The sequence below is a fragment of the Muscardinus avellanarius genome (assembly GCF_963383645.1).
Source record: "Muscardinus avellanarius genome assembly, chromosome: 15".
Taxonomy (NCBI): Eukaryota; Metazoa; Chordata; class Mammalia; order Rodentia; family Gliridae; genus Muscardinus; species Muscardinus avellanarius.
In genome coordinates, this window is record NC_137801.1 from 49363901 (window position 1) to 49384523 (window position 20623).

The 20623-nt window shown below is 41.8% G+C and overlaps 1 protein-coding gene across 3 annotated transcripts in view; it reads left to right on the forward strand.

Moving 5' to 3' along the window:
- The window catches only part of SPTBN1 (spectrin beta, non-erythrocytic 1), a gene marked incomplete at both ends in the record, with an annotated part of 147574 nt that overhangs the window by 62728 nt on the left and 64223 nt on the right, over positions 1 to 20623 (forward strand). For all 3 annotated transcript variants that reach the window (XM_080711284.1, XM_080711285.1, XM_080711286.1), the window contains one exon: positions 11398 to 11549. In XM_080711284.1, the coding sequence (XP_080567410.1) occupies positions 11398 to 11549 (152 nt within the window). The remainder of the gene's footprint in view (positions 1 to 11397; positions 11550 to 20623) is intronic.

Sequence of the window (20623 nt, forward strand, 5' to 3'; positions counted from 1 at the left end):
TGTGTGTGTGTGTTGTGTGTGTGTGTGTGAAAGTTACCCAGGCCGGTCTTAAATTCACAATCCTCCTGTCTCAGTCTCCAAGTCACTGTGATTACAGACATGCACCATACTGTGCTATGCTTACACTGTTGCTCACTCACACTGGTTCTCATCCTAGATTGTCTTGGAAGAGGTCCTGGGTTACTCTCCCAATTTGTTTTCAAAGGAAACCCCCACCGTAACTTAGCCTCTCTGTAGTCTTGGCATCTATGGATTGTGATTTTAAGGGGCTCACCTTGAACTATGACTATGATAGACTATGGCTATGATAGGGAGGCAGGACCCTGGGAGCTTAGCCTGCTTTTCCATTCATTATCACCAGTGCCTGCTCAAAGGTTCCCCTTGCAGTACCTAGGTTTCCACCTCCCCAGATGCCAGACTCCTATAAGCTGCAAGCGGTGGCTGTTCAGCTGATGGAAACTGTAGGTGCAGGGTGATTGAGTTCACGGTTGGTTTTATAGTCTGCATGTCTGACTGTAAATATTAGCAGAGAATTGCTATTTGGGACACATACATTTAGAATAGATGCTTACATGTGTTTTGTCCATGAAGCCCGTTAAACTTGTAGGAAAAATATTTTAATTCATTCTATTTATATCCAAATTGGCAAACATGAGTTAAAGGCCCCTAGACTAATGGGTCACAAGGAGGCCTTCAGTCAAAAGACTAACTTCCTTCCTCTTGCTGCCTCAAGATAATAGTTTCTGTATTATCAGTACAGTCAGTGGCCTGTTTCCGGTTTCCTGCTTGGTGTAGTTTGTATGTTTCTCCTGGGAAATGGTTTATTTTCTCCAGCTAAGGCACATATGGACGACTCCACCCAACCATATTCTTTTGTTTTGAATTAGGATTTTTTTTTAATAATTTAAGAATTGAGCTTTAGTGGATAAATTGTTAAAACTGGTATTAAGTCTTCTGACACTTGGCCTGTTTTGGTCACTTTAAAATAATGTATTTATACTCTTGTGTATTTTTTATTGCAATTTTACTGTGAAGATATGTGGCAGAAATTGCCCCCAAATAAAACAAGTTTTAAAAAAACAAAACAACAAAAAATATACTTTTTAGATTAGCCTTAGATCTCTTTTTATCTGAACCATAAAAGAACATATCAGTACCATAAAAGAACAACTACAAGAAAAAATTTATTTGTGAAACATTTTTAGTTTAATGATAACATTTAACTAGTTGGAGTCTTATCCCTATGATTAGGAATCTCTTCCCTTTACTTGCAACAGCAAGGGTTATTGAGAGCCTACTTATTTGGCACTGGATATTTGAAGATATATTCCACAGGGGTTTGTTGTGCATCCACTCCCTTCTAGGTATATGTTAAGGCTTTAAACAGGTATAGAATTAAGCGTTTGGCATTTGCAAACTAGTTGAGAGGATACTGGTTACCTAACAAAAAGAGAAGAGACAACATTGCATTAAATGGTGGCTGCCAGGCCTCTTGGAAGCACTGATGTTGGTCTGAATCTTAGAGGAAGAGTGAGAGAAGAGAAAGTGCCTTGTAAGTTAGAAGAATGCTATTAAGTGAAGGTGGGAGAGAAGAGTGTTCACATTGAGTGCTTAGAACTTACTGAATAAGATCCTTGGTTGGGAACACATAGGTGCATGTGTATTGGGAGCTTCCCAGACAAAGCTTATTCTTTAGGATGGGCTGTTTGAGATCCTTGGATGCCAGGCTCAGAGGTTTAGACTCACTGGGTAGTGGGGTGTCACTGAAGGTTTAGGTGCAGCAGTGCAACTTTGAAACACTACCATTTGGGGAGGGTGACTTATGACAATGATGTTGAAGGTAGATTAGAGTAGGGAGAGAGGCACAGGGCAGGGGGGACTTCAGTAATTAGTGATTGGGCCTGAAACCATTTAAATTGTAAAACACTGTCAAAGTCATTCTCTTTGCAGTTGATCCAGTACTTTATAGCATCTTTCTGTTACCTTCTTTTTGTTTTGTTTATCCAGCTAGAATTCTTGTTCACTTAATATAAGAGACACTTATCTTAGATAGAGTTCTGCATATAGTATGCAATTTGTAATGTTGGTGTTTATTAGTAGTCTCAATTTCAGATTAGCCAGAACTAGCCAGTCATGGGTATATGTTTGTAGGATGATTACATTGTTATTTCCCTTCAATTTCTTCTCAGCATGCATTCTTAAACTCCTTTAACCCAAGTTCACAACTGACTTGACAGCGCAAAGCAAAAATTGTACATATTTGCCTTTTCTTAGGGCAGGCCATTATAGTGCAATTGAAGAACCTGATAGAACATAGTTTTGTATTAAACCCACAGGTTTACTTGAAAAGTAAAAGGAAGATTTCTTTTTTTCTTTTTTCTTTTTTTTTTTTTTTTTTTTTTTTTTTGGTGGGTCTGGGAATGGAACCCAGGGGCATTCTACCTCCGAGCTATACCCCCTGCCCTATTTTTTATTCTTTATTTTGAAACCGGGTCTCACTGAGTTGCAGAGGGCCTCACTAAGTAGCTGAGGCTGTCGGCAAACCGTGATCCTCTGGTCTCAGCCTCCCGAAGGCTGGGATTACAAGCGTGCACCACCACACCCAGCTAGGAAGACTTCTTAAACCAGGTATAAATTCAGTCTTTTGGAGAATAGTGAATTGGAGTCATTTGATAATTATTATTTCTGTTTCTCCTTTACTCTCCCTTCAGCATGTTTCATGTCTTTAGGCCCCATTCCTTTCCATAGCCAGAACTGTAACATATGGTGAATATGGTTGTGTTGTGAACACTCTTTGCACAGGGTATTGCAGAAGGATGCTGTCCATTAGTTTCCACAACACAATACTCTTCTGATCATCAAAGCTATAGCTGTATTCTGCAAATTGTCTCATGCTAACATAGTGTTAATTTTTCCAGCATAGACACTTTCACAAAATAAAGACTTGGGTTAAAATAATTGAGTTGATGGTTGATCCTAATTTTTCTGTCATGGAAATAATGTTCTATTTTCCAGTATTGTACATGAGGCTTGCAGTAGTGATTGAGAACCCTGGCTCTGGAGACAGCCCGCAAGAGTTATAGTTCTTACCATTCAGGGCAGTTTTGAGGGTTTTAAAGTACTTAGAATTAGTTTCTGAGACAAAGCAAGTACTATATCACTGCTCTTATTTTCATAAAAAACAAAGAACAAACCAGACATGGTAGTACACACTTGTAATCCCAGCATTTGAAAGGCTGAGACAGAAGGATCTGGGTTTGCGGGCAGCCTCAACTACTTAGGCCCTTTGCAACTCAGTGAGACCCTGTTTCAAAATAAAGAATAAAGCCGGGTGTAGTGGTGCACGCTTGTAATCCCAGTGCTTGGGAGGCTGAGACAGGAGGATCGCACAGGTTGGAAGCCAGCCTTAGCTACTTAGTGAGGCTCTCAGCAATTTAGTGAGACCCTGTTTCCAAATAAAGTATAAAACAGGTCTGGGAGTATACCCCGGAGGTTAGAAAAGCCCCTGGGTTCCATCCCCAGCACCACACACACACACACACACACACACACACACACACTAATAATAATAATAATAAAGACTTTTTTTAAAAAAAGGGCTAGGGGTATAGCCCAGAGGTAGAATGAGACTGGGTTTCATCCCCAGTACTGCAAAAAGGAAGGAAGGAAGGAAGGAAGGAAGGAAGGCCGGAGTGTGGTGGTGCATGCTTATAAAATCTCAGCATTTGGGAGGCTGAGACAGGAGGATCACGGTCCATGGAGAGCCTCAGCTACTTAGGCCTTTTGCAACTCAGTGAGATCCTGTTTCAAATTAAAGAATAAAAACAGGGCTGTGGGCGTAGCTCGGAGGTAGAATGCCCCTGGGTTCCATCCAAGGGAGGGAAGGAGGGAGGAGCAGTCCACTCTCTCTATATGCATATGTCAAGCACCCTTCTGCTGTGCGCATACACACACGTACACAAGGTTCATTTATATGACCTTTGAAAAAATTGATTTATATGGCTTCTGCATGCCTTTCTAGCACCAGGATTGTGTAATTCCAGGATTCCTGGCAAGTTTCCCAACTGTTTTGAGTTGATGAGAATGCATCTTTGCTGGAGAATGGGAGAAGGAACTAATTTACTGAGCAGTTAGCAACAAGCTGTACCCTTGATGTGCTCTTTACCGCCTGTCATTTGAGTTCTCATATAAAGCTGTAACAATATAGACCAGAGAAGGTAGGGGCAAACACAGCTGATCAGTACCCATAAGAAGCAGGAGGACAGAAGACCTGCTTCTTGGACATAACACCTGCCAAGTCTGGGGCAGGGCAGGATGGGAACCTACTGGAGTCTGTCAGGTTCAGCTGCATCACCTTCTTGGGAGGAGATGGAGGTGTGAATTGACTTAATGACAGCAATATAAGGCCCTGGAAAGGAAAGAAGAGAATGAAAATGGCCTGATAGAGGTGAAATGCCCACCTTTATGCTGACGCAGACCTGCCTCTCTTCTTCCAGCTGTGCTGCTGCTCCTCTGCTTTGGAGCATGCTCTTTTGGAACAAGGGGGCCTTTTAGTAAGTAGTTCCTGTTGCCCTCTGACCAACATACAAACCATCAGTAACAAAAGCCTTTGGTAGGGGCAAACAGAATGATGAATGAGTAACATGCTTGCCCATGCTTGCCCTGGTGTCCCACTGTAGGAAATGTAGTCTGTGACACTAGGAATGCCAGCTCCAAGTGGTGTAAGCCTAGAACTTTCAAACCAGTGTTTTAGGCTGAATAATGGTGTGTTGGAATAGGAGGGGCTATCCTGTGTACTGTAAGATGTTTAATAGCATCTCTGGCCTCTACCTACCAGATGCCAGTAGCACCTACCCACCCCTCCCTCAGTCGTGACCATCAGAAATGTCTGTAGAAATTGCCTCTCATAGAGAGTCTTTTGTCTAAATAATCAGATCAATATGGAGCTTGTAAGAACTCCCTTTCCATATTGTCACAGTTGCTCTGCACTCAGTCTTCGAAGTTGGCCTGCTTCTTTCTGCTCCTTCCTCCAGCTCCTCCCACAGTTCAGGGGAGCAACAGCTCTAGCTTAGAAATGCTTCTCTGGGTTGTCTGGCATTGTCTGTGCCAAGGGCTTCCTGCTTCTCCATGATCATTTGGCCTGTCTTTCCTGGCATTACTGGCCAGGGAGTGCAGGGATGATATTATTGTGCCTTCTCAGGAAGGATGTAACAAAAGAGTGGGGATCCCTAAGGACTGGAGCCTCAACTGGGCCACTGGTTGATTTGTCCCTCCCTCTCGCTCTTTCCACTTCAGAAGAGTGTGTTCTGTCAACTGTGAGAGAGAACACACTAGCTGTTTGAGCTTTGTGTCTGCTCAGTGGGCTTCCTGCCCCTCATGTGTCATAAGGGTGTTTATCTGGGCCAGTCCCTGGACAGACTCTTAAGGCCTTCTTCACTGTGATGCTGTGAGTCCAAGGAGCATAGAGCGTACACTCTGTATGGTGTTTCTAGCACTCTTATGCTACCTATCTCCTGCTCCTTAACCTGGGAGGAGTGGGGAATAGAAGATGGCTGCTCTTGATCCTTTTATTTTTAAGTTTTTCTCCCTTCTCCTCTTTCCCCACTTGTTCAGACTTTCAGAAGTGCGCAACAGCCACAGGAGCCCTCCTTATACAGATATGGGTCTTTAGTCTCTGCTCAGTTTTTTTCTCCTTTCACCCTTGACCTCTCTGTTCGCCTCTGGGGGAGGAATATGAAAGAACAGGAGTGTTTCTTTAACGTGAGATTCACCCAAAGGAGTGACAATTAGTTGAGGAACACATTTTGCACTTCTTTATTTAGAAATACTTTAATCTCTTCGTGGCCAGCCACAGCTACTTAGTGAGGTCCTTTGCAACTCAGTGAGACCCTGTTTCAAAATATAAAAAAATAGGGCTAGGGGTATAACTCTGAGGTAAAATGCCCCTAGGTTCCATTCCCAGTACCCCAAAAAAAGAAATAAGAAAGAAATACTTTATTTTTTTTAATGGATGTTGGATTTTATCAAATGCTTTTCCAGCATCTATTGAAATGATTGTGTGATTTTTGTCTTTGATTCTGTTTATATGGTGAATTACATGGATTGATTTTTGTATGTTGAACCAGCCTTGCATCCTTGGGATGAACCCTACCTGGTCATGGTGTATGATTTTCTTTATGTGGTTTTGAACACGTGTTGCTAGTATTTTGTTTAGTATTTTTGCATCCAAATTCATCAACCATATAGGCCTGTAGTTTTCCTTCCTTGAACTGTCTTTATTCGGTTTGGGTATTAGTGTGATGTTGGCTTCAGAGAATGTATTTGAGAGTGTCCTTTTTTTTTTTCTACTTCACGAAATAGTTTGAGGAGTATTGGGGTTAGCTCTTTTATAAAGGTTTTATAGAATTCACTTGGAAAACTATCTGGTCCTGGGCTTCTCTTTGATGGTAAGCTTTTTATTGCTCTTTCTTTCTTTCTTTCTTTCTTTCTTTCTTTCTTTCTTTCTTTCTTTCTTTCTTTCTTTCTTTCTTTCTTTCTTTCTTTCTTTCTGTGGTACTGGGGTTCCTGGAAACGCTTCTACCTCCGGGCTACACTCCCAGACATCTATTTTTTATATTTTTATTGGGAAACAGGGTCTCTTAAGCCAACAAGGCTGGCTCCAAACCTACATGATCCTCCTTTCTCCACCCCCCCACCCCCCAGCGCAGGGATTACAAGTGTGCGCCACCATGCCTGGCTTTATTGCTGTTTCAATCTCTTTGATTGCTTTTGGTTGGTTTAAATTTTCTATATCTTCTTGACTTAGTTTAGGAAGATTGTGCTTAACTAGAAAGTTGTCAATTTCCTCCAGATTTTCCATTTTATTGGAGAATAGTTTTTCAAAGTAGTTTTTGATAATCCTCTGGATTTCTACACAGTCAGTAGTAATGTCTCCTTTTTCATCTCTTATCTTCATAATTTGGGTTGATTCTCTCTTTTTTTAGTTAGGTTGGCTAGTGGTTTATCAATCTTGTTAATTTTTTCAAGAAACCAGCTTTTGGTTTTGTTGATTTTCTGTATTTTTTTTTATTCTCTATTTCATTAATTTCTGCTCTAATTTTAATAATTTCCTGTCTTCTACTGCCTTTGGGGCTAGATTGTTCCTGTTTTTCAAGGGCTTTGAGGTGTGTCATTAGGTTATTTATTTGAAGATTTTCTGTTTTTCTTATATGAGCACTCAGTGTTATAAATTTTCCTCTTAATACTGCCTTCAAAGTGTCTCAGAAGTTTCGATATGTTGTATCCATATTTTCATTTGTTTCTAGAAATTTTTTTATTTCAACTCTTATGTCTTCTATGACCCATTCTTCATTCAGAAGTGTGGTGTTGAGTCTCCACATGTTTATGTTGTTTCTCTTGCTCTTCTTATGGTTGATTTCTAGTTTCATTTCATTATGGTCTGAAACTACACACGGAAGTATGTAACATTTTTTAAATTTGCTAGTGCTCATTTTGTGTCCAGGATGTGATCTATTTTGGAGAAGGTTCCGTGAGCAGCTGAGAAAAATGTAAACTCCACTGTAGTTGGGAATTCTATATGTGTCCAGCAGGTCCATTTGATTAATGATGTTCTTTTATTTCTGAGGCATCTTTACTGACCTTTTGTCTGGAAGATTGGTGTAGTGGTGTGAGAGGTATGTTGAAGTCTCCCAGAATTATTGTTTTGGGATTTATATGTGACTTCATGTCACAAAGAATTTGTTTTATGAAGGTAGCTGCACCTATGTTTGGGGCATAGATATTGATTATTGTTATTTCCCCTTGCTGGATTATTCCTTTTACCAGTAAAATATGATCTTCATTGTCTCTTCTAATAAATTTGGGTTTGAAGTCTAACTTGTCTGATATGATAGTTGCTACCCCTGCTTGCCTTTGAGTTTCGTTAGCATGAATTACCTTGCTACAGCCCTTTACCTTAAGTTTGTTCCTATCTTTACTTGTAAGGTGTGTTTCTTGTAAGCAGTAGATGGATGGATTCTGGTTTTTAATCCATTTTGCCACTTTCTGTCTTTTTATTGGGAAATTGAGACCATTTACATTCAGTGTTATTAATGAGAGATAATTTTTAATTTCTAACATGTTAAGATTTTATTTCTGTTTGAAATACTGTTTCTTCTTTGCTTAGTTGTCTGTTGGATGGAAAATCTTGTTTCTCTGGTTCTGGTGTGTATTACCTATTTCTTCTTTGTAAATCTCTTTGAGTATTTTCTCTAGCACTGGTTTTGAAGACATAAATTCCTTCAGTTTCTGTTTGTCATGGAAGCTTCTTATTTCCCCATCTAATTTGATAGAAAGTTTTTCTGGGTAGGAAATTTTTGTCTGGAAGTTGTTTTCTTTCAGAGTTTGGAATATGTTACTCCAAGCCCTTCTGGCTCTCATGACTTGGTTTGGGAAGTCTGGAGTGATTCTAACTGGTTTGCCTCTGAATGTCACTTGGCCTTTTGTTTTTGTTGCCTGTAAGATTCTCTCCTTGACTTCTACATTGGTCATTATTTTTACAGTTATATTCCTGATTTGATTTTCTGGAGAGTTCTGCATTTCTGTGTTATCTGCTTCTGATATAGTGGGTTGTGGGCGTTCATTGCTCCATTTTTGTTCCTCTTTCCCATGATTTCAGAAGTTTTTGCCTTCTCTGGGTTCTTCTCTGGGTCACCATGCCTTCACTTACGGTGCTCTGGATTTCTGGAGTTTGTGGTAATCTCAGCCTCCATTACTCCTTTACTGGGTTGTATCAGAAAGTCTCAGACTCAGGGAGTTAATTGAGACTGTGCAAGACCATGGGGGTGCCGGGCTGGGCTTTTTTCCACAGGGAGCTTCGACTAGGGTGTGGTATCTCTGCCACTGCTACTCCTTCACTGTGTTGGACTGCAAAATCTCAGACCAAGGGAGATTATCAAAACTGTGCATGTCCCTGGGAGTTCAGTGCTGGGATTTCTCTTTTAGGAGCTACAATTTCACTTACGATTTTTGTGCATGCTGATCTGGAGCTATCGCGGGCGTGGTGAACTCCCGCCGTTGCCGCTGGCAATATGGCTCCACTGCCACGCCCTTGGCTGTGAGGCTGGCTGGAGTATTTCTTTTCCGGTTTTGAGCTCCATTCTGAAATTCTGGAGAGCGTGATGAGCTTGGCCACTGGAAGTTTTAGACGTTCTTTGTGCTGAAAGAACTGCTAAATTACACCCAAATGATCCGCAGCTGCTCACTTCAGCTCCTTGCTGTGAGGCAAGATGGTGCCGGCGCAGCATCCGCTGCCGCAACGTGGGCTGGTTTCTTTTCTCATCTCTGGTTGTTCTTCTAGTTTTCTTTTTCGCTGTCCCTTGTATTTACAAATTTTATTTCTCTACTGGTAGTGTTTTCTGGTTATGTAAAGCGCTGATTTTGTGGAATAGAGCTTGAGTGTTAGCAGGACTTGTAAACACTGTTTTTCTACGGTCACCATGTTCCCGGAAGTAAAAATAGTAAGAAATACTTTAGTCTCAGCAAGTTTTCATTTCAGTCTTGTTCCTTTGATAAGCTGTGTGTGGTAGTGACTTTGAGTCCTAAACCCTTTATTAACAGCCTAGGATAACCATCAAGAGCTTTATTAAAAATATTGTCCAACTTTATTGTAGCATATAAAGGATATGATAATTTTTAAAAATTGGTTGGTTCTTAATATATATGAGTTAGGAATTACTTGTCTTCTAGGTTAACTGTGAAAAGTCCCTAGCAGAATCTTGGGAAGTCTCTGCATGCTATTCTGGACCTTTCAAAATAGCCTCCAGTCCTAGGCTAAACACTGCAGCTAGTAAAGTTGCCATCCGTCATGGTGATTGTTCAGTGAATAATGAATGTGGTCTTTTCCATGTGGCCATTATGAGATGATTGGCACAGTTCTTTTTCCAGGCAGTGGTGTGACCCTCACTGCCTTCTCCCCTTCTTCCGGTCCTGCCGGTTTTGCTCCTTTGTTTTTGGTTGTCCTTTTTCCCTGGGGCAAAGCCCTCTTTTCATCTGGATGGGCTGTTGCTTTGGGGAAAGGCTGGACCTGGAGGAGCTGCCAAGGACTGCAGCAGGTGGCCTGGAGCCTTGGCAGGTGCCCGCTAGCTCACCTGCCAGGTTGGCATTAGTAAACACTTATCCAATGTTGTCTCTGCCTTATGCCACCCTGTGACAGGGTTGTTGGAGGCCTTAGCAGCAGTATCTGACCTTTCCAGATATGTACTGCTATCCTAGAAACTCTGTGCCCTCAGGCCACCGGACACATGCCCCATCAGCAGGCATAACTTTCCAGTCATCACTCAGTGGTTTTGAGTACAGAAGAAATTGTTGGGCTCTCTGCCTCTTTTTCTTAGAGCCATACATTATATATCTTTGTTTATTTAGGTTTGCACTAGAAGGAGAGCTTGGTGGTATTAGAAACAGGATGTTTAACTGACAGGAAGGTAGCTTTGTAGAGAACAATTAGGACGAGTGGGTGGTGTCTAGGAAATGCTTTGTGGATGTCTGAAGGTCTTCATCAGCCTGAATTTAGATGGATTCTGCAGAAGTAAGAAATTTGGAAGCCTGTTTGTATGGGATGTTAACGTCCAGTTCTGGGTGTAACTGCCCGTAGAGATTTATGACTTGAAATTGACAGACCCTGGATCACTGAGACTTAAAAAATTTTCCTGGAGGACTGGAATATACAACTACCACACTTTAGACTATAAACCAGCCTTTTCAGTTAATGATTGAAGTTTGGACTCTGCTCAGTTTGTAGAAGAGAGCACTGAAGCCAGATTCTCAGCACATTTTTCTTTAAACCCTGGGCCCAGCCAGTCTCTTCTCCCAATGCCTAGTCAGATCTCTTCACATTCTATCTAATAGTCTGCCATTTTCCTTTTCCAGAGTGTGAGACTGAGCCTGTGAAGGAGCATTGCAAATCAAGGCCATGAGCAAATTTATTTGTCAGGTGTTTCCTAAGCCTTTTTTATAGAAGAGAAGCAGTTTCCTGCTGTCTCCTTGAGCTTCTCTACTCCACATACTTTCCTATGCTGTGCTGCCCTTCTACTCACCTGTTGGAGGGATGGTAGATGTAACATGTCACTAGACACTCTGTCAGTCAAATATTATAGAATTGAGCACAACTGCAAAGGCCCCCATTCTTATCTGCTGCATCCTGCTGCCTCATGAGCAAGGATGGTAGGACAGGAAATAAAAGGAGTTAAATATATTCTGCTGGCACCATGCATAGAGTTCACGTACTAAGGATTGTCCAATTCCTAGATTCCCAGAGAGATGACCACAGTTAAGATGAGGTGAGATGTGGCCCTGCAGGCACACACCTGCTTCTGCTGATGATGTGGTTGGTGATTAATGCCAACTTTCCCCTATTTGCAGATGAGCGTGAAGCCGTGCAGAAGAAGACCTTCACCAAATGGGTCAACTCCCACCTTGCTCGAGTGTCCTGCCGGATCACAGACCTGTACACGGACCTTCGAGATGGACGGATGCTCATCAAGCTGCTGGAGGTCCTCTCTGGGGAGAGACTGGTAAGTGGGAATAGTAGTGTCTTGTACTATAGATGGGGAAAATATTTTTGAAAAATCAAGTGTGGACTTGTTTCCTGCTGAATTCTGCAATTAGTATTTGGCAAAGGAGACTCTTGATTAGTGAGGTAAGCACACTTGGGAAAAGCTCCAGTGTCATATTCAGACTGTAGGTGATATTCTTCAACTATAATATGTAACAGTGTGAGATGGAGATGTGGGTTCTTGTTCTTAGCTAGTTTAGAAAAAAATAACCAGAACTATACTGCTGTATGCTTAAGCAATTTTTATTATTACAAAGGTAGAAAGAAGGGATAGAATAATAAAACACTACATCAGAGGGACATAGTGGAGTGCCTTGAGAATAAAACACTGAAGTTTTTTAACATAGAACAGTTTTTATAAAGATTCATTATCTTCCATGTTGCTTAACCAATAGTCTATTTTCTCCTCACCCAACTAGGTGTTGGCCCGCCCATTATCTCCAGTGTAAGCCTTTTGTTATGATTAAGAGGATTCACTATCTCCCATCCTGCTTGACAAAATGCCTTTTTCCTTCTCCTGATTTAGGTGTAGGCCCACCCATTATCTCCAGTGCAAACAAGGCCTGTACCATCTTCTCACGTCCTTGGGGGGGGAGTTTCAGCCTTTTTCTTTTTTAATCTCTATCTGCTAAAAGTTGCTTATTATGTAAACTTGTCTTTAAAATATGAAGGCCCTGGACTACAATTCTTTTTTGTACTTGGTAATCACTTTTGGTGAGGAAAACTCTGCATTATAATAGGCTACTTCCACCTCCACTTCCAACCCCCACCTCCCTCCCCACCTGAGTGCCTACAGCCTACACAGCACCCAGGCCCTGGCTACTCTTTACATTTTGAAATTAATACCAAAGCAATTTTCCAATACCAACACATTCCCCATCATAATGAAGCAGCCTCATTCTGGCATTTCTCGACGCTGCTGCCTTAGTTTGGAAAGACCCTGGCTGGTGTCCCTGTTAAACAGTACACTACTGGAAATCGAAAGGTGTGGCTTGGATGTTGGCTCCAAGAAGAATCTGCATCCTACATGAAATCATGGAATAATTTCTAAATTTGTGTCTCACTTATTCTCTGGAAAGTCTGAGCTGCCATCACAAGGTGGCAAGAATTAAATTCAGTGGCCTCTGATGTTTTTTGTCTTCTTCCTTGCACATTTTTTTCTTTTAGGGGTGGAGGGAGAGGCTGGTATTTTGTCTCCTTGGGAACAGAGCATCTGTTGAATTCACCCTGCCCTTTTGGGTAGGGAAGTTGTCGTGAAAACTCTGTTTCTATCCTGTTTCCCAGAGCTGTTGCAGTCCTCTTTGTTTATGTATTTTAAAACCAGAGAAGCTTAAACCAGTCACTGTGACTGACCCAACAGGTTTTGTCTTGACTTGGTTTGAAAGTAGATGCTGTTTTTTCTACTAGAGCACATGTGGTTTCATAGGTAGTTGGTAGGCTAAGCGAAGAGTTGACGCCCAGGGATAGAGCCCCACATCTGCACTGACATCACCAGGAAAATATGATGCTAATGGTGACAGGGCTGCCAGAAACCTTATTTTTAACTTGGATCTCTACCCTGTGACTTGACAGTAGAAGTGGATCCTTATGCAGATGGATCCACACACTTCTGATTACAGGCAAGGGCTGTAGCCCAAGGGCAGAGTTGGGTCTTTGAATCTGAGTAAAAATGAAGTCTGTGTTTTCTTTCTCCCTGCTCCTCTATTATCTTCACTAAAAGATAGTGAAGCCCCACCCCATCCTTTCTTAGTTCTCTCTGTACACTTTGTTTCCTGAGTCTTACTGCCTAATTTTTGTGTGAGAGTTTATGGATCAAACCAGACAAAAGAAGCTCCTCGCCTCCCTTAAAACCATATTGGCTACAAGAAGGTGGGTGGTTTGTGATGTGAGTGGTGTGGGACAGTGGGTCCAGATGGGGAGGGCAAATAGGCTAGGCACTTATTGCATTTTGATTTGTTTCCTTGAAGCAAGACTTGTTGGAGAGCCTATGTTATAAGTACTGAAATATGTAGCTTACAAAAATATAGTTTTTGTAAACATACTTTTCTACCTCTCAGTATTAGTTTTCTTTCTTGCCTCTTAACATTTAGCCTAGTAAGATTGTTTATTGATTTTTGCTTGATGTTTTGAAAGTAACAAAAAAATCATTAAAGGTCACATGGATAGAAATAGTTTGGGCATTTATTTTTGTTCTAGTATGGTTCAGTCTTCTAGGATATAGGGATTAAATTGTTCACCTTTGAAATCTCATAATTCTTTTATACCAAAAAGATTGTGTCCTTGATAGTGTCCATATAATAAATGGGAACAGGCACCATTGCTCTTTATTCTGAACAGGGCAGCAAAAATATTAGTAGAGAGCCGGGCGTGGTGGAGCACGCTTGTAATCCCCGCGCTTGGGAGGCGGAGACAGGAGGATCGCGCAGGTTCGAAGCCAGCCGTGCTGGCGTAAGAGACCCTGTTTCAGAAATATAAAAAAATAGGTCTGGGAGTGTAGCCCGGAGGAAGAAGGGCTTCCAGGAACCCCAGTACCACCAAAAAAAAAAAAAAAAAAAGTATTAGTAGAGGAAAAAAATGAACAACCAACAACACATCGTTCTTAGTTGTGTGTGAATTCTTCCCATTCCTCTGTGGAGTTTTGTTTTTTGTTTTTGTGTTTTGGTACTGGAGAGTGAACCCAGGGGCATTCTACCTCTGAACTATACCACTGACCCTTTCTTTTTAAATTTTGAAACAGGATTTTTTTATGTTGCTGAGGGTTTTGCAAAATTTCTGGGACTGACCTTGAAACTTTGGTCCTCTTAGCATTTCAAGTACTAGGATGACAGAAGTATCACCACACCTGACTTTACTTCTCTCTTTATTTGCTGCCAGCAAACGTGTGTGTGTGTGTGTGTGTGTGTGTGTGTGTGTGTGTGTGTGTGTGTGTGTGTATTTGGCTATGATGTTGAGACCTAGGAGAATAGGTGTAACAGTGCTCCAAAACTTATAACAGAGCCAGATGGAGCCAGAGATGGAGCTGCAGGTTCTTATTCTTAGCTAATTTAGAAAAAAGTAGCCAGAACTATACTGCTGTAAGCTTAAGCAAATTTTATTATTACAAAGGACAGAGAATTATAAAGCACTACGTCAGAGGGATGTAGTAGAGTGCCTTGAAATTAAGACACTGAGGTTTTGGGTATACAACAGTTTTTATAAAGATTCAGTATCTTCCATCTTGCTTAACTAGTAGTCTTCCCTGCCCATTACCTCCAGTACAAGCCTTTTGATATGATTATGGGGATTGACTATCTCTCATCCTGCTTTACCAAAAGCCTTCTTCCTGTCCTGATGCAGGTGTGACCCCGCCCCTGTCTCCAGTACAAGAATTTGTTAAAACCAAGATGTGTCACTTGGTTTACAAAGTGAGGGGTCACATGGTATCTGCCCTCTTTGAAGAAGGCCTGTACCATCCTCAGCATCCTTGGGGAGTTTTAGCCTATCTGCTAGAAGTTATTCATTATGTAAACCTAACTTTAAAATATCAAGGCCCTGGGCTACAACTCTTTTGTGTACTTGCTAAAAACTACTGGAGTTTGGTGCTGGAAACTGCCTCCCCCTCCTTGCCTGAATGTCTGCGCAGCACCCAGGACCTGACTACTTTTTACATTTTGAAATTAATATCAAAGCAATTTTCTAATACTGGCACATTCTCTTATCATAGGGATAAAAAATGGAAATGGCGCCAGGAGTGGTGGCTCACACTTGTAATCCCAGCATTTGGGAGGCAGAGACAGGAGGATCATGGTTTGAGGACAGCCTCAGCTACTTAGTAAGGCCCTTTGCAACTCAGTGAGACCCTGTTTCAAAATAAAGAATAAAAAATAAGGCTGGGGTTGTAGCTTGGAGGTAGAATGCCTCTGGGTTCCATCCCTGGCACTGCAAAAAAAGAAAGAAAATGGCCAGGCATGCTTGCACATGTCTGTAATCCCAGTACTTGGGGGGCTGAAACAGGAGGACCACAAGTTTGAGGTCAGCCTCAACAACTTAGCAAGACCCTGTTTCAAAATAAATAAAAGAAAATAATAAAATAATCTAGAATTGTAGCTCAAGTTCATCCCTGGGTTTATCCCTGGGTTCAATCACCAGTAGCACGAACGCACGCATGCACAAATAGAGATGGCTACCCTCTTAGGGAGTCAGTGTCAGACATTTTGTTTAGCAGTGACATAGTACTTTGTAAAACCCCAAGTGCCTTAATTTCTTTTATAATCCTTTTCTCATAGCTAACCTGAGGATTATTGGTTGGGCAGTCCAATTTCTTGTATTACAAAAGTAAAGATACCCTAGATAGAGTAAGATAAAGTTCCTTCTTTTCATTTGGACTGGAGATTGTCAGTTTCTTTGACCTCATGGTGTGTTTGGTTGTTTGGACACAAACCATACTCAGTGCTTGGCTGCAGAGGCTAACTGGCCTCAAGTTAGAGACCCTTCCACAGGGTAGAGTACTTTACGTTGCCCAAAGGATTCTTGCATAGCTCTGGGTAAATTAATGTCCCATAGCTAACTCTGTCATCAGATAACATTCAGTCAGTGCTTACTGCACCAGTGATCTAAAACCCTGGGTAACGGGAACAATTTGCACTCCATTTAAGCCATGTCTAGGTCATCTTGTGTTTTAGCTCTAGCATTTACCACCAGATTGGAAGTAGACAGTAGATGAATTCATTTGTGTGTTGTATTGGAGATTTTTATTGGCAAACACCAGGAGTGGTTTATCTCTTAACTATGCCCCCAGCCCTATTTTGTTTATTATTTTAAAGCAGGGTTTCGCCAAGTTGCTATGGCTGGCCTCAAACTCATGATCCTCCTGTCTTAGCATCCTGAAGGTTGGGATTGCAGGCATGTACCCTTAAACCCAGCTGATAGTAGATGTTTGAGGAGGAAGATTACCCCAATTTACTTTATTAATAGATTCTCGGCTTCCTTTATAAAGGAGGAAATTGTGTGTGTTTGTGTAAATGAATTTCAAAGAAATATTAGTTTAATGATCCAGCAAATTCCACTCTAACTCTGCCCTGGATTTTGGCTCAGTAGAATTTGAGCAGGTTTCAGGAGGGTATTTGCATTGTCAAGGAAAATGACTGATCCACTGAAGAACAGAAATTCCCATCTTCACTTCTGGTCTGGGCAGGCTTTTTGTCCAGATGTGTCCACCCCATTTCTGCCTCATCTATATCAGTTCATGGAGCAGTGAGAAAACAGGCTGAGCCAGGAAGTTGCTGCTAATCAGGACTGGGTTGATGACAGAGAACCATTTCTTGCCAGTATCTTACTCTGAAATCACTGGAAATCACTGTGGACTCTTAACTTTTCATAAAGGTCTCACTTCAAAATACTCTTCCTTCCTTCCTTCCTTCCTTCCTTCCTTCCTTCCTTCCTTCCTTCCTTCCTTTCTCTCTCTCTCTCTCTCTTACTCTCTCTTTCTTTTTTTCTTTCTTTTTGCAGTACTGGGGATGAAACCTAGGAGTATTGTTCCTCTGAGCTATACCACCAGTTCTATTTTTAGTCTTTATTTTTTTTTTTTTAAACAGGGTCTCACTGAGTTGCAAAGGGCTTTGCTAAGTAGTTGAGGCTGTCCAGGAACCCTGATCCTCCAGTCTCCGCCTCCTGAATGCTGGGATTAAAAGTATGTGCCACCACGCCCAGCTCAAAACACTCTTAAAAATATAGACCCACTTGCTATTTTAGCATAACATTGGCAGGCAAAAGTATGAGTACAGAACCTTGCCAGTCTCTCTGTAACCGAACCTGGATCTTATGCCCAGATAGACTAGAACTGGAGTGGAGGTTCACCCACAGCAACGTTGACATTGGGAAGGAGAGGGCCCTGGCCTGATATCCTCAGATCTGCACTTGATTGGTGAAGTTGGGCCAGAGGTCAAATGCAGGTTAGAAGCTGGCCTCTGCCTGGCACCTTCCCATCTTGAGGCCTTCACAGTGAAGAATGATTCTAGATAAGACAGCTAGTTTTCTGCCTTGCTCCTGCAACATTGAGCTGTGCCTCCTGAGAGTGAGGTTTTCCAAAGTCTCCTCCCTTCTCTCTTCCCAGCTGCTACCTTTTCCACTCACCGGTACTACTGGTTTTTGCTTGCTTGCTGGCTGATAGTCTGTCTCTTAACTCTATTAATCAGCCTTTAAGAATCAGCCTTTAAGAAGAGATAGCAACAAAAAAGGTGTGGTGGGGTGTTGTTTTCTGGGGGTTTGGGTTTGGGTGTTTTTAGGGGAGAGTTTTTTTTTTTTTGGCATCCATTAATTCCAAAAAAGGCTGAGCTAGATGGAGAAGATAGATTTACAATGAGATTGGTTTAAGCCTTATATCCCACATTGAACTGCTCTGAACAGGTTTTTTCATAAAGCCTTGGTTTAGAGATCTTACTGGCATGTATTGTTTGTTGAAATTGGATTTTGTGGACTGCCCACAGAACCTAGCTGTTTCTCTAAACACCATTGGGAAATGGGAGAATTTACTTTTATTCCAAACAACCAACCATAGAAAAACTTACTTTTGCTACACTGGTCTCTAATTGTACAAATGCAGAAAGAAAGTAAAGTAGCCAGAGGTTATATATGTTAGAATATGAAATGAATGGCATCAAATCCCTTTAGTTAAGAAGAGGAAATGAACCCCTGGATGAAATGTCCAAAAACCGGAGCAGGTAGGCGGGGCTTGGCCAGGCCAGGAGGAGAGGGTTAGGTATAGCCTGAGGACCAGGTGAGAACACTGGGGTGGCGCATGAGGAACTTTACTGCTGGGCAAGTTTTCTTGGCTAAATTGGAATTAGTATTTTTGAAAGAAGTGATGATAATTTCAGTATGTCCTGCTTTGAGGATTTATAGAGTATTGGCACATACGTTACCTCATTTAGTTATTAGAGTCTGGTGAAGTGGACAACTTACTATTACTTCTCCCTTAGTTAAAGATAAAAAGGAGCCAGGCGTGGTGGCGCACGCTTGTAATCCCCGCACTTGGGAGGCAGAGACAGGAGGATCGCGCAGGTTCGAAGCCAGCCGCGCGCGCTGGCTTAGGAGACCCTGTTTCCAAATAAAAAAAATGTAAAAATAGTCTGGGAGTGTAGCCCAGAGGTAGAAGGGCTTCCAGGAACCCCAGTACCACCAAAAAAAAAAAAGAAAGAAAAAGAAAAAAAGATAAAAAGGGGGGGGGACAAAAAAAACCTGCAGAGTTTCCAGTGGCTTGCCAAGGGCCAGGGTTGCTGTACTAGGTATTACTTGGAATGCAACCCACCCTCCTATTGGTCTGCTTTTCTCCACAGAGTCCTTTGGAATGGATTCAATCAGGGATGGACTCAGTGTGACTTTTCTTGATTAGGGTGTGTGTGTGTGTATGTGTGTGTGTGTGTGTGTGTGTGTGTGTTACTGGGGATTTAACTTGGGTGTTATACTTCTGAGCTATACCTTCAGACCTATGTTACTTTTTATTTTTAAATAGTGTCTACTAAGGTATGGAGGGTCTTACCAAGTTGCTGAAGCTGGCATTAAGCCTGTGATCCTCCTGTCTGAACCTCACAAGTACTGGGATTACAGTGTTGCACTATTATATCTAGCCCTTTTTATTTTTTGTTTGAGACAGGGCCTCACTAAGTTGCCTGGGCTGGCCTTGAATTTTCTGTTCTCTTGCTCTCAAGTGGCTGGGATTATAGGCAGATGCCAACCTGTCCAGCATCCTTGTTAGTTTTATTTGGGCAAAAGACACTAATATTCTTCAAAAAGCTCAAAGTTTGATATATAAGGCAGAGTTTGGAAACTATTGTAAAATGAGTTTGGCATTATAACCTATTAAAAGAGATTTTAGTATTAGGACCTCCTATTCTACCTTGTGTATTTGCTAGAGGAGAGAGAGAGAGTGTGTGTGTGTGTGTGTGTGTACGCACAAAAATACTATTTTGATGAAAAGACAAGAACATAAGCATGTGTTGGTTGCATAGGTATCCTGCGATCAGTTAGTGTCTTGTCTTACTTCCTCTTTACCTGAACAAAAGATCAGCAGACCCTTTAGTATTCACCTTGTTGACAAGTCCTCTGTCCTACAATTCCTAGCCTGTGTTCTATAGCAAGAAGTGACATTAATGAATTAAATCCCTTTGTTTTGTAGACATTGTAACTCAGAAAAACTAAGTGACTGGCAAGGCCATGCAGTGTTGTGTGGTGAATCTAGGCCCAAAGTGGTCTGTCACTTCCCAAGCTGGTACTCCATCCATCCCCTGGAGAGTTCCTTTGGATACCTGTGAAGAAAAGGAGTGCTTATTACCAGGGCAGAACATTCGGCTCCCAGGGGCTGCCCAGAACTCTCCCTGTGTCGTCTTCTATTCAAAAAGGAGATGTACTTGGCTCCAGAAATCTTAATTTCTCTTTTCTATCTTTAGGCTCTGACAGAACCCCATCATTGTCATTATTCCATACCTCTTCAATACTTGGTGCCCTCTAGAGTGTAATTGACCCAAACTCTAGTCTGAGTGGGCAATTGGACACTTGGGACAGAGCCCAGGGCTTAGGAGAGACCATCCAGCTCCCCATTTGCCCTCTAATGGCTTTGGGTCCAAAGAGGGGAATTAGCCCATGGTCATACTGAGTATCAGGCAGGGCTTAGACAAATAAGCAATTAGAATTATATCTTGAGACCCCAAAGGTGGCTCTTTAGCTGGATAATTTCCACTTCTCCATCAGAGTCAGTAAGCAGATGGATCAGAGACAGAGGTATGATTGATAAAGATTTAGAACAAGAATAGACCTTGGGGAGGGGAAACAAAAACACAGAACAACAGACCATGGTGTGGGAGTCAAAGGAAGCTTGTCCCAGGGCTTTAAAGGAGGCTCAGTAAAAGCTATCATTTCTTCAGAGGAACTGTCTCCCTGCCTGCAGAGTGCCCCTTGAATCTGAGTCCATGATCCTTGTCTCCATGACTATCTCATCAGAAATAATATGGGACAGAAATGCACAAGTTGTTGTGGGAACAGGCATGTGTCACACTAGGA